Source organism: Athene noctua, chromosome 1 (assembly GCF_965140245.1).
Source record: "Athene noctua chromosome 1, bAthNoc1.hap1.1, whole genome shotgun sequence".
NCBI lineage: Eukaryota > Metazoa > Chordata > Aves > Strigiformes > Strigidae > Athene > Athene noctua.
This window is the reverse complement of record NC_134037.1, coordinates 73,266,422-73,279,583: the sequence shown is the minus strand read 5'-3', so window position 1 is coordinate 73,279,583 and position 13,162 is coordinate 73,266,422. Positions and strand designations below refer to the sequence as shown.

Sequence of the window (13,162 nt, the reverse complement as noted above, 5' to 3'; positions counted from 1 at the left end):
ACTGGTTCAGCTGTGAATACCGTAGGTGTTGGGAATTCAACGTATACTCACGTTTTCACTGTAGGTACTGTGTTTGCTTTTTTGCCTTTCATGAAGTTCAGTAACTGCATAAAGTAATAGCCATTTCTTTCTTCAGGACTCATGTGAAATGATGCAGAGTTGGTTTGCGTGTATAACAGAACAATTATGGTTAACTCTGGAGCTTGTTGGAACTAAAATATTTGGTATTTGTGAGAACATGTAGGGAGCTTAATTTTTTAAGGTCTGATTTTGGACTGTGTTTGATAGACTGTTTCTTTGAACTTTGTTACTTGGTTTTGCTCATAAAATTTGTTGGATAGCGTATTATACTTTCCTCACACAATCATACATCACTGTTTCCTGTGTATAATTTTCATGCTTGAGTAGTAAACAGCCTTGCAACTTTTACTTTTAAGGGAGATACAGTAAGGATTATCAAATCACATTAGCACACTTTGAAGAAAAACTCATAATTGTGGATTTGAATCTTTATCTTAACATTTGTTGTGCTGAGTGCCCAGAGTAAATAGTTCCTAAAATGGCAGCTTTTATTTGTTAACAGACTTCAGCAAGATGTCTTTAGTGTAAACTAGCCAGTGACGTAAAACTCAGTAACAGATAAAATAACCATCCAAAGCTATGACTTCATAGAAATATTTAATAACGTTTTATAACATTGTATTAAATCCCTCTGCTTCCAGGTATTTTCATTCATTAATAACTCACAGGGAAATAGACACAAATGTGGAAAAGCACGCTTTTTAAAAGCATGTCTGGTCATGACCTTTCTGCACCAAGATGCAGATGATACACCGTGGTATTTGTTTAAACAGTGTGAGATGGCTGCTTCATTAAATAACCTGCCACTGAGAGTAGCGATGGACTAGTTTAGTTTCTACCAGCTCTGGTTCTGTCTCTTTGTCTAGAGGAACTGTATTAACTCTAGTACATTAAATGTCTTGGAGACATTTTGCTGGTAACTAATCGGAGGCTGATAAAAGGGTTTCAGTGCAAGCTTAGCTATAGCTTAATTATTCACATAAAAGATTGTTTATAAGTTTTTCTTGCCAACCTAGTCTTTCCTTTTCATAGTAATGATGCCAATGTTAATTAGAAGATTGACTTCAGTATTTCACACATTTACATTTAAGTGAGTTGTTGTAAAGGAGAGCTTAACTTTGGCATGTCTCTTTTCTCACTCAGCACCCCAGAAATTCAGAACATGTGTTTTCTGAAAGACACACCAACATCTTAACCAAGGAGAAAGGGAGAATTACTCTAATCTAGCATCTCATTAATAAAGAGGAGATTCAGGCAATTGGCTCCAGCTTACACTCTGACTCAGCTCATCTTCTCAGCCTCCATTTTCTTTTAAAGTGCCTTTTATGGCTGTAAAAAAGCACAGTGCACCAGGAATTGGGAGAAGATCAGGGCTGTAGCCACGTGCTTGGCACTTAATTTCTTGCAGAGGAGACGCGCAGTGAATTGATTCAGCAGTGGGGGACAAGCTAAGTATAGCTGGGATCTGCTTATTCTTGGCTTTGCTTTTGAGAGGGTGACTTGTAGTCAGTGCAGAGAAACTCAGCTTGGGTCTCAGTTTTTGCACCCTTTACCACAACAGCTTTGGGCCCCCAGATTAAAAATGAACACTAGAGCAATTCCAGTCTCCCTGCAGAGATCATTTTTAATGTGTTTTGGAGGCAGTAGAGGTGAATGAAACAACTCTCAAGCTGAGTAAGTTTAAGAATGTCCAAAGAAATACTGATGAGCATAATTGGCATTTCACTTACATTGTGAAAGTATTGATAGAAATATGTTAAATCCATCTTAGTCTTGTTTTTTTCTGTTGCTTCTGAACATACTTGCAGCATTGGCTTTAGCCTGCACGGCTTGTGCCTGATGTACTCCCATTAATGCAGCGCTCCCTCTGGGGAGTCTGCAGTGGAGCTGAGAATGCGAGCTGGGCGTGTGAACTAAAAGTCCCTTCTTTGACCACTCAGAAGTGCTGGGTCACCAGGCGGGCAGTGGGAGAATGGCCACCCCAAGTTGTGTGGCTTCTGCAGGCTGAGGAAGAGCCTCTCTTGGCCGCTCTCCCAGTGTGTCCACGTGAATTCTGCTGAGCCTAGGCAAGGTGTATGATCTTGATTCACACCAGCTTCCTAAGCTTGAATGCATATCAACGATCTCATTCTGGAGGCAAAATACATGTAATTGACTTTCTACTGGCATTATGCTTGCATAACTTGGTAAAAGTAAATGCTCTTAGTAAAAGTAAATGCTTTCTGATGGTTTCATGTGATGAAATGAGCGTGGAGCAATGAAGCGAGTACACATGTAAGTGCAGTATGAAATTTGGCATCATGTCTGTTCAGCAAGCAGAGATGATTGTGAAGCCATTCTTAAAGTTTTTAGAGGTGTTCAAGGCATGAGAAATTACCTTTTTTTTTTTTAAATAAAAGTTTGTTCCACTTAATCTAGACTAAAATTCTTTTAAAACCAAAAATCCTGTTGCAAGTAGTTTTGACCTTGTGTAAAAAACCAAAACTAAAAACCAAAATAGTGAGAGTGTGAAAAGGCTCCTGGGGATTTCAGACTTGCTTTTGATTTTGTGGGGAATGTGCACTCAGACCACTCTGAAACCCTGAAGTGTTTGGCCTTGTTTGATTTACAGATAATGCTTTCACTTGTTAAAATTTCACAACAGGTATTATTTTCTTCTTGCTTTGAAGAGCAGAACAATTGTGACTAGATTTATGAGCAGAATATATGAATATATAAAAACAAATCGGCATAAAATGTTCTGTACTTTGCTTATGAAGTAGTTCTATAAATTGCATTATTCTATGATTGTAGCCATGGGAATATATTACAAATTATACCAAAATCCTCTAAACAAGAACCATGTATTAATATATGCATATATAAACTAAATTTTTCATCATACTGAATTTCATACTAATACTCTCTCTTAAGCACCTGACTTATGAGTGCTAGCTCTTTCGGTAGTGATTGCCCAAGAAAATTACACAGTGTTGTGTCTGCAGTGCTCTGAGGTTTGTTAGTTCTTTGTTATTTTTCAGAACAATTAATACTGAAATCCGGTAAGAAATACTGAAATGGATTGTAATGACTTGTACTCAAGTGGAGTAAAATCTTACTTTATATGGCATCCTTACGAATCACTGCTCACTGGAGAAGTGAATGGCACAACGTGCTTTACCCCTGCAAGACAGGGAAGGGAGCAGTGCTGTTGGAAGTGGGGAAGGCTGCTGCCTGAGCCGGCTCTTTCTGATGAATGGCCAAATGGCCAAAAAAACCCCAACCCCAACAATGAGAAACAAAAGCCACAGCCTGAGTCAACTCTCTCCCCAAGTGGTGTTGCTCCTCAGAGCACTGTTGCCTTCTGTGAAGGCAGGGACTTGATCTCACCATTCACCAGTGACCACCCCTTGTGGAGCACAGCTGTTGTGCTGCAGAATACCAGGGTCCATTCTGAAGATGCTTCGAGTGGAAACTGCGGTCTTGTTTACTACTGGAGGATTGCTTTTTATTGGTTTAGGGCTCAGGAAAGAAAAAGTAATTGTTTTTTAGAAGTACTTTGCTGTTCTGCAGTGCTTTCTTATTCTTTAGGATTTCAGCAATCTGCAGAAATTGCGTATTATTTAGGATAGAAGTTGATAGGCAGATGTCAGCTTAAAGCACATGGGAATGTTTCTGGAAACCTGTTTCTGCACAGAATTAAATGATGGTGATTAAGAAAAAAATCTGAGGCCAAAGATGAAAAAAATTAAACTCAGGCTTTTGCTCGAAGAAGCTTGTCAGCATTAGGTGTAGGCAATTTCACTGTGACAGACAAATGTGAAAACCCACCAAAATCTAGTTACAACTTGTTTGGGTAATAATTGTCTGCTTTCACAGAGTCATAATTTACTTTTTTTAAAAAAATCCCTTTGCGGCTTCTAATTTTCACACTTAGACTGTGCTTAAATGTGAAAGTATTTGTAGTTGCTTGAAAATTTCATACGAAACATAACCTGCAAAACTTACTTCTCCTAGTAAGCAGTTGTGCGCTGTAGCACACAAAAAACTATGTATGTGCAAGTCGCCTGTTTGAAAGGGAGGTTGGGTTGGTGCTGGTGTTCTGTTTTGTTTTTTAAGATGTATAGATTGTCATAAAGGACCTTGGAGGCTCTGTTTCTAAGCCATTTGTTTTATCTCTGTGTAGGTTTCATTATTTTTCCTTCAAGAAGAGGAAAAAATCTTCCTCCTCCCCCCCAACCCCCGAAAATGAAATTCAATAAATAGGTCTCTGGTAGTGTTAGGACTGTCACATTCTGTCACATTGAAAGTAGAGAATTCATTGTTCAGCAACTGGAGGAGGCGTTGTCTCGATGTCATCATCTTTATCTTGCACATGTATTAGCTGCTAGTTTGACAAAATCTGAATATATAAACATTTTCTCCCCGTGCAGAGTGAAGATTTCCACATATATACGCAGTACTGCACCAACTACCCAAGGTAGGAATTCTGGGTTTCCTTACTTCATTTGCCCGTGGCCAGTTTATGTAATGCAAATTACAGTCTACACAAAAAAATCAGCTTCTCTTCTTCCCAAACTGGAAGAAGGGTCAAAGAGTTTACCTTTTTTAAAAAATTTTGTTTTACAAAAAAAACCATACCAGAACGAGATATGCTCATCTGAAGTTTTGTTCTGATTGTTCTTACCACTCATTGCTATTATCCTCCTTTAGAAAATTATGGTCTTATTTTGCAGTGCTCCAAATATATAATTCCCAGTAAGAAAGAGTGGTTGCATGTGAAGGGAAAGCATAACTGAATGCATGAATAACTTAAAAGCCAAGCCCAATAGAAACAGCAGTGATTGGATTAGGAATTTGCTGGCCTGTTTTACAAGGGAAGAATGAAAGAATTCTTGACTTTACCTACAGACTTACAGAGACGGTGTGTCTTAAAGCTCTGTATTGATGTTTCCAGGTCGGTGGCTGTGTTGACAGAGTGCATGCGGAACAAGGCGCTGGCCAAGTTCTTCAGAGAGCGACAAGAAGCGCTGCAGCATTCTCTGCCCCTGGGCTCCTATCTCTTGAAACCTGTCCAGCGTATCCTCAAGTACCACCTGCTTTTGCACGTAAGCATCCATTAGAAATTTATGTAGTTTAGGGCTACTGCACGTCCAAGTTCCTGCCTTTCGTACGAGGCTTGATGATTAGAAAGGTTCTGGGTTTCCTTAAATGCTCTTTCTTTTGGGGATGTTTGATTTCTACATATGGAGACTTTTTCTGTCTTCGTCTCTTCACAGTATATGCATATATTTGGAGTGGGGAATTTATGGTAATTGTCTTAGACACATTGAATCAATCTGTGCATCCAAATAATTAGCTTTTTTTTTTTTTGAAAACTGGTCTGTAATTCTGAACTTCTTTGGAAGATTCTTTTAATGAAAAAACAATTTTGTACACAAATTTATCGTTCCAATGAAACCCAGCATTTTTCCACATGTTGCAATGCTGGGGGTGGTTGAAAGAAGGACTAAAGACATATAAACACCCTGATTGGTAAGAATTTTGTGGAGAGGAATGACTGAGGAAGTGGGGACTCTTTCCATATTCAATGAATTGAGTTAAGCAAGTTTCGGAAATTCCTGCTTTATTGTTAATGTTTTCCACATCTGTTTCCTATTAGAGAGTCATAGTCTAGTGGAGTGTAAAGACACTGATCCTTATTTAAAACGTCTGATGCTTTTCTGCTCTCCAACTGTAAAATAATGCCTAGAGTAATTCTGTTGGGGTTTTGCAAGTATGTAGATATGTCCTGTGTTTTAAGAAAGCTGTTAAACTCTGTCTGAAAAGGTCTCCTTGCCAGCCTGCTGTGAACTTTCTGTGCGTCTCTGCTCACATCGGCTGCTTGCAAGTATAGTTGCTACTAAACTGACCATAAAGGCTTCTCTTTGTTAGTCATCTTATGTTAATTAAATTGATAACAACATGCAATAGTAACAAAAGCAGGAACACCGCATTTGAGTAATCGTAACGCAAAGACAAAATAGTGCAGATAAAAACGTAGTATTGCGTCTAGCTGGGAAAATTAATCTAGAAATGACAGGACTTTTTTTCCCCCCTGTCTCAGGAAATAGAAAACCACCTTGACAAGGACACTGAGGGCTATGATGTGGTGCTGGATGCCATAGATACAATGCAGAGAGTGGCGTGGCATATAAATGACATGAAGAGGAAACATGAACATGCCATCAGGCTTCAGGTGAGTTCCCAAAGAGATTTTTATGGGTGCCTGTGGCTGTTTTTGTCAATACAGGTGCCATTAATAATTTTTAGTTTATCTTTTCTTTTAATCTTTGTCTGTCATAATTTAGACTCCTGTTGAGTATGCCTGTGGCTGTTTGATCTTAGAAACCATGGTCATAGCTGCTGCAGGAAAATCTCAGACATCTCTACCCTACAAGCAGCATCCTGTAAAGCATTTATTTTGCAGTAATATGGAACTTAAGATAACTTTTCTTTCTTCCAGGGCATGGCTTTGTTCAGAAATCCTGTGGTTTCCGATTTCTCCCCTTTGTGCTGATTAATTTTGTTTGGAGGTGTTTCTTGTGCTGCTTCTTGTTTAAGTACTTTTCTCTTGGGTTTTTGAAGACTCATTATCAGTTGCATTGTGAAAAGTATAAACCTAGAAACATGATAGTTAGAAAAAGTTTAACTTCACTTCAGATGAAGAATTTTTGAGGAGAAAACAAAAGCTACACCCTGATTAACTTTTGGCTTCGAGAGCAAACTCTTTTTACAGGTCTTTTTGTTCTGTTTCAAATCTCCCAGTGAATCACGATTTTATGTTACATTTTCATCAGCAGTATTTATATTACTTTAAGAAATCTGGGGGGATTTTTTAGTTTATAAAAGGGAGTAATAGGCTGATATCATTCCAGAAATCTACACCATGTTATTCTTTATCCCTTTTTTTCTTTTTAACATAAATGCAACTTATTTGCCCTCATTTTTTGTGGTTTGTTTTTGTTTATGCATAGGGAGAATAGAGTTACATTTGATAACATCTTGCCTGCAGCATCGTAACCTTTGCCACACATTGCTGGAAATGCATGCTAATGACTTTTAATAGCAGTCTGCTATAAATCTGAGTAATGATAACCAGTAATATTTGGCAATAAAGAGAGTTAAATGCTTTTGGAAAAAAGCATTATCTTTTTTTAATTTATTGAGCTCAGCTGGCAGATGTATGGGGTTGTGGAAAATGTTTGTGTTCATAGTTACCCTTCAAAAAAAGTAAAATGTTTCCACAACCATAAGGATAGGTCTTCTGTGGGCTATCGAACTGCTGTTCGGTTTGTAATGCTGCAAGTACTGCGGCAGCAGTTCCTGTGCAAAGTCCCCCTCAACAGTGATGGACTTGATCCCTCTGCTATACCCTGACTTATTTACAAGTTCCTGGAGAGATCTGATAAAATACAACTTTTTTCATTATGTTTAAATTTTTTGTTATAACAGTCTTGTGTATAGTCCAAAGTGGTGCTTTGGTGTTTTCTTCTTGTGAATGCTCTAGGCTGTTTCTGCTTCAAATGTACTGAGATTTTTACTAGCTGAATGCTGTATTAAAGTGTAAGGTCCTAGAGAGACCAGCCTAGGATGAGGAAATCTGTCCCTGCTTTGCTAATGCTGCCAGGTTTAAAGTCTAATGGATGTTTTTAAAGACTTCCCTAGTTAAGGTTTAGTTTGCTTTTAGAAGTTGCCGTCCCATCCTTAAGTTCTATGTCATTGCCACTGATGGAAAAACCAAGCAACCCAAGGAAACAAGAATAGCCATAGCTAAGTGACACAGGCTTGTGAAGATGTTCTTAGCTGTTTCTCCAGCCTTTTTTTTTTTCTGAAGTAATAAAGAAGGTGAGAAATATCTATGGTATGTATGCAAATAATTAAAAATACAAATGAATCTTCATCTTCAAATGATCAGTTGACCAAATCACTTCTGGTCCTTTAGTCTTCTAAGAAGCATCTCTTTAGTCTGAACACTTCACAGAAGTGTCTTCTGTGATGGGCATAGAGGACATGGACACAGCATTATAATTCATCCAGTGGCGGACCACACAACTTCAGAAGAATACCCAGGGTGAGAGGAAAATGTAAGGAGAGATTGGTTAGTGACATAGAGGGGAGAGGAGAGCAGACACAAGAGAAACTGATGGCTGAATTACAGACCATTTTCCATCTCTGCAAGTCTGAGGATATGAGGTTGTGCAGTTTCATTATAAGCTGACCCAGGAGGCGTAGGGCTCTTCGATGAGTCCACACACAGGCAGTAACCAGTATTCAGGAGGGCATGTTTTAGTCTGGGATTAGCCATAGGGCTCCAAGCACCTGGTTGCAATGGTGCACATAACCTAGCAACTTAGTGTATGGTGATTTTTTTCACTGTTGAATGCTGAATGTTATATAGGAGAGTAGAAATGGCCTCAGCAGATTGAGTCTTCGTTTCAGTAAGATCTCAGAAATAAATGTTGGTTGTTCTTCTCTGATCTGTTGCAGGAGATACAGAGTTTGCTCACTAACTGGAAAGGGCCAGACCTCACGAGTTACGGGGAGCTGGTGTTAGAAGGGACATTTCGCATTCAGCGGGCCAAAAATGAGCGCACCCTGTTCCTCTTTGACAAGCTGCTGCTAATTACAAAAAAGAGAGATGAAATGTTTGCATACAAAGCTCACATACTGGTATGTCAGAGAGCAGGTGGTAATGTGTTTTCTCTGCATCTCCCCAAAACTCCTCTGTGATTCACGTCATTGCCTCTCTTTGTTACAGTGTGGGAACCTGATGCTTGTTGAAGTAATACCAAAGGAACCACTTAGCTTTAGCGTCTTCCACTACAAAAATCCCAAGATGCAACATACTGTCCAGGTATCATAGAATTCCCACTGGATAACCTCACTGATGACCATATGCTATTCCTGACCCTGCATAGCATAATAATACCTTTTCTCATGGTGCTACAATTTTTTTTTATCAGGCAAAGTCACAGCAAGACAAGCGCCTTTGGATTCTTCACTTGAAGAGGTTAATTCTAGAAAACCACCCTGCTAAAATTCCTGCCAAGGTAAAAATTATAAAAAACCCCACAAAACACCTCCTTATACTAACTTAAAGCAATCTTGTTCACTGCAAGATGCATAGCAATTTACAGAAAGTTTGGACTCCAGGAGGTTAATTAACATGTTGTTTACTTATGTCTTTAAAGTTCCTCAAAATAAATGGGAAAGCTCCACTGTAAGCATCTACAGGGCTTGGTACAGGAGTGGAAGAATTTAACTGCTTTAGCAGCATTGCTCTCTGTATTAGCATTTTCCCACTAAGATATGAGTAACCAGGGATGTAGTGTCAGAAAGCTTGACTGTAAGAGCATACCCTAGCTTGCCTGTCTGCACAGCACTGAGGTGCTCTAATTGCAGCATGTGTAGACATTACCAAGCTAATTTTAATCTGTTTTGGCTAAATATCACAGCAGTGAAACCACTGGCAGCACCCACTTCACTTTACAAATACACACACCCATCCTGACCCATGCATCCTTAGCTGGGACATCTAGGCCCTTTTTGGTCAGATAGCTGGCAAGCTTTATGCCAGAGAAAATGAGGCACTGATATCATATTCATAGCTGTAATGTCTTGGAATAGGGAAACCTGGTCCTTTTATTTATGAAATCCTGTATTAGAGCTCCAGGTGATATTTCAAAGTGTAACATGTTTCATCTCTCAAAGGGTGTTAACCGTCATTAACTCTTGCCATGACACAGCAGCCACTTACTCATGTGGAAGCAGGATTTTTTTTTTTTTTCCACTGAGTTTACTGCCTTTATTTTCCTAGTATTAGTTTCACTGATCAGTTTCCCTGACTCTTTTTTTCACACTGTAATGGCTAAAAAATGTTACCTGTGACTGATGTACATGGTGCTGTACTCTCATTTTCAACAGTTGAACAAAAAGATTTATGGGAGAAAAAAAAGCCCTAGCCCTATTACTAATTCTCCTCTTTTTGTTGACTGAGTTTACTGAAGGTATAATGTTTATGCTAGTATCCATGCTTACAATGTAAATACTCATTGCAGTTTATTAGGTTGTAAAAACAAATACTACAGCATGATCTCAGCTTTTCTATCAAGATTTTTTTCTTACTTCTTAATGAATTTTTTTATCTGTGGAAAAAATGTGTAACCAAAAATATAACGCCATTTTCTGCTCAGAGAAATAATTTCACTTGAGAAAGAAAAGTCTAGCCAAATAAATCTCTGAGGTTGTCTGCCTTTTTTTTTTTTTTTTTTTTTTTTTTTTAAACAAACCGGTTGTTTCTTTTCTCTGCCGTTTTTGGAGAATTTAATAGTAGTCCACATATGACGCCTGGTGGAAAATTACAGAATTGCACCTGTAGAAGGGCAAGCAGGTTACGTAGGATGTTTTGTTCTAGTTTATTTTCTTATTTATTAGCCAATACGCTTGATAAAACATCCAGATTATTTTTTCTATTAAGAAAAAATGTGAAAAATTAGATGCTTTTTATCCTGGTTCAATCTTACTCAAACCAAATTATGATTTTTTTATTTTTTTTTTTGGTCAGCTGTTCTTCAAGGAAACTCTTAAAACAGGCAAGGTTGATGGTGTTTTCTGCGCCAACAATTTCAGAATTGAAAAACAGTAAAGGAGTTAAACTATTTGATTTTTAGGGAAGAAATGTTCTGTGAAGCACAAAAAACCCCTGTGATTCCCAGGTACTAGAGCCAGTTTTGTGCCGATCTCCGCAGAATAAGGAGATGCATATCGACAGCTCTAAGTTCTGGGACCTGCAGAGAGATCTCTGGAGGTTTGAGCCTCTGTGGAGGAGACCCAGGACGTGCAGAATGATCTCAGCACAGCCCAGCCCCTGTCTTTAAAGCCAAAGTAGTTTTTGTGGTTGGATGTGCCATCACTCATCCTCCAGAAATTCCTTGCACCAGTGGGTGCTGTGGGCACATGCTCCTCCCCCTGTGCTGCCAGAAGGGAGGTGGGCACACAAGACAGAGCTGCCGGGTGCAGTGAGCAACAGGGTTTTTTTGTGAAACCCTGAAGATAAGCTCTGGTAAGCTCCTGCCAGCAAAATTATTCTTTGCATATGTAACATGTCCAACACACAGAGAAAGACAGAAAATAATGCTGCTAACCATATTTCTTAGTTCAAAAATTAAACTTGCTGTTGTTTACATATAAACTCACTACTGTCTGTAATATGCAATGTAATTTGTCCTTCTGCTTACAGTTTAATTTTCCATTTGTTACTTTTTCAGGCCAAGCAGGCAATTCTAGAAATGGATGCCATACGTAAGTTGGTTCTTTTTCATCTCTCTTTAAAAAAATGAATAAGCCAACTTCAGAAGTTTGGCTTTAACTGTTGGTTTCATCTGAGATGGAAGAAGGCCAGGCTTATGTTCCTTGAATTATGACCTTTCTGGAAAACCCAAAATTGGTTGCAGATTCCATGGAGCTCTGTAGGCATTGGGCTGACTGATCTGCAACCAACAAGTTATGTCTCTTGATGAGCAAGGAAGAGGCAGATGAGACCTTCTGTAAACCCTGGCCATGCTCCTCTGCTTACTCCATGCTGACTAAATGTATGACCTTTCCTGTGTTGTAGCATAAACTCTTTCTGGCTAGTACCCACTGAAGGGCTAGTAATGAGCAAATGCAGCTTGAAGAAGTATGTAGCAGTGTTACGACTTTGTGCTGGCAAACCTACAGCTGGAGGACAGTGAGGCTTGGGCTTATGTCTGAAGAGTTTACCTGTGTGCATCCCAGGAGTCGGCATTAGAATGCACGTGTGATGCTGCTGTCTACACTCTGAGTATAGTCCCATCTGCATGGTCCCTGCTGTTGCATTTTCGGCTTGCTGCCTTTGCTGGTGCAAACTGCGTTAGCTCTTCGTGTTGCCAGTGATCCCTCACAGTGCAGGGAAATGAGAACAATAGTCCTATGTTACAAATGCCAAGGAAGTCTTGGAGTAAGGCGGGCTTGCTATTTATTGACGTAGTTGTTGTAGAGAGTTGGTCAGGAAGGCTCTGAGAAACTGGCAAATGTGATCATGGTGGATAAATGCTGCTGGGTTAACCATCTGGAGCAAGACACAACTGAAGTGTTTCTGTGGCTGGGTGGTTAACAGCTACGCTACACCAGCATATCTTGCTTGTGTTGCTTCAGGCTCTGATGAAGCATCACTATATCAGTCATCAAAGGATGATGGATGGCACTGCCTCCAAAGAGAGCTGCCAAGGTGTGTGAAGCAGCACCCTTGTCACTGTCTTTATTCCTTGTGCCTCTGCTTGTCTCACAGATCACCCAGGCTTCCACTATAGCCCTGAGGGAGAAATGAAATCATCCTACCAGCCTAAAGAAGGCACTGCTCCTCACAGAGTGAGAAGGAAATCAGGTGAATAAACTCTTCAACCACCAAGATGGCAAAAGGAAAAACAAGCAGGGTTGTTCAGGGTTGAGGGAGGCTGGGCATGTGGAAGTGGTCTTTAACCTGCACTCCATGCAGTTTTAACATGGCACAGCATCTCTCAGATACGGGTGGATCATCTTACTAACCATTTGTGTTTATGTGATTTATTTTTTTATCCACTGTTTCATTTAATGTCATGGATATGCATTCCTAATGATGGATGCATAAAGAATGGTTGGTACTTTCTAATGGATAAAATAATGCCTATGCAAGAAAGCCAGTCTGACATATTTCCCCCCCTCCCTGAAATAATTTCTGTCTCACAAGTGGTTACATCCTGATTATGATAGGCTTGTTATTTCAAACATGATTACTATCTTTACTTAGTGTAATGTCTGCCTTATGGCTAATAGAGATTTGAGAGGTGGTTATGCTGACTTCAGAGGTTTTTTTCCTCTTAGCTCAAACATACATCCATAATTACTGTTAGGTTCTTCTTGAAGCCATTACCAATGTCTGTGTAGTTGGGAGATTCATGTTGCAGTCACTGTGTTTCCCTCTTCAGCTACTTAAAGACCTTTCCAATTTGGAGTATGTAACATTGTGTAGGGAATGACATAAACAAGGTTCACGAGAGCATTG

The 13,162-nt window shown here is 39.4% G+C and overlaps 1 protein-coding gene across 2 annotated transcripts in view; it reads left to right on the top strand.

Annotated features, from left to right (window-relative positions):
- PLEKHG1 (pleckstrin homology and RhoGEF domain containing G1) overlaps positions 1-13,162 on the top strand; it is a 130,388-nt gene that overhangs the window by 106,716 nt on the left and 10,510 nt on the right. For both annotated transcript variants that reach the window (XM_074896564.1, XM_074896565.1), the window contains 8 exons: positions 4,494-4,540; positions 5,018-5,168; positions 6,167-6,298; positions 8,590-8,772; positions 8,861-8,956; positions 9,066-9,152; positions 11,370-11,403; positions 12,410-12,505. In XM_074896564.1, the coding sequence (XP_074752665.1) occupies positions 4,494-4,540; positions 5,018-5,168; positions 6,167-6,298; positions 8,590-8,772; positions 8,861-8,956; positions 9,066-9,152; positions 11,370-11,403; positions 12,410-12,505 (826 nt within the window). The remainder of the gene's footprint in view (positions 1-4,493; positions 4,541-5,017; positions 5,169-6,166; positions 6,299-8,589; positions 8,773-8,860; positions 8,957-9,065; positions 9,153-11,369; positions 11,404-12,409; positions 12,506-13,162) is intronic.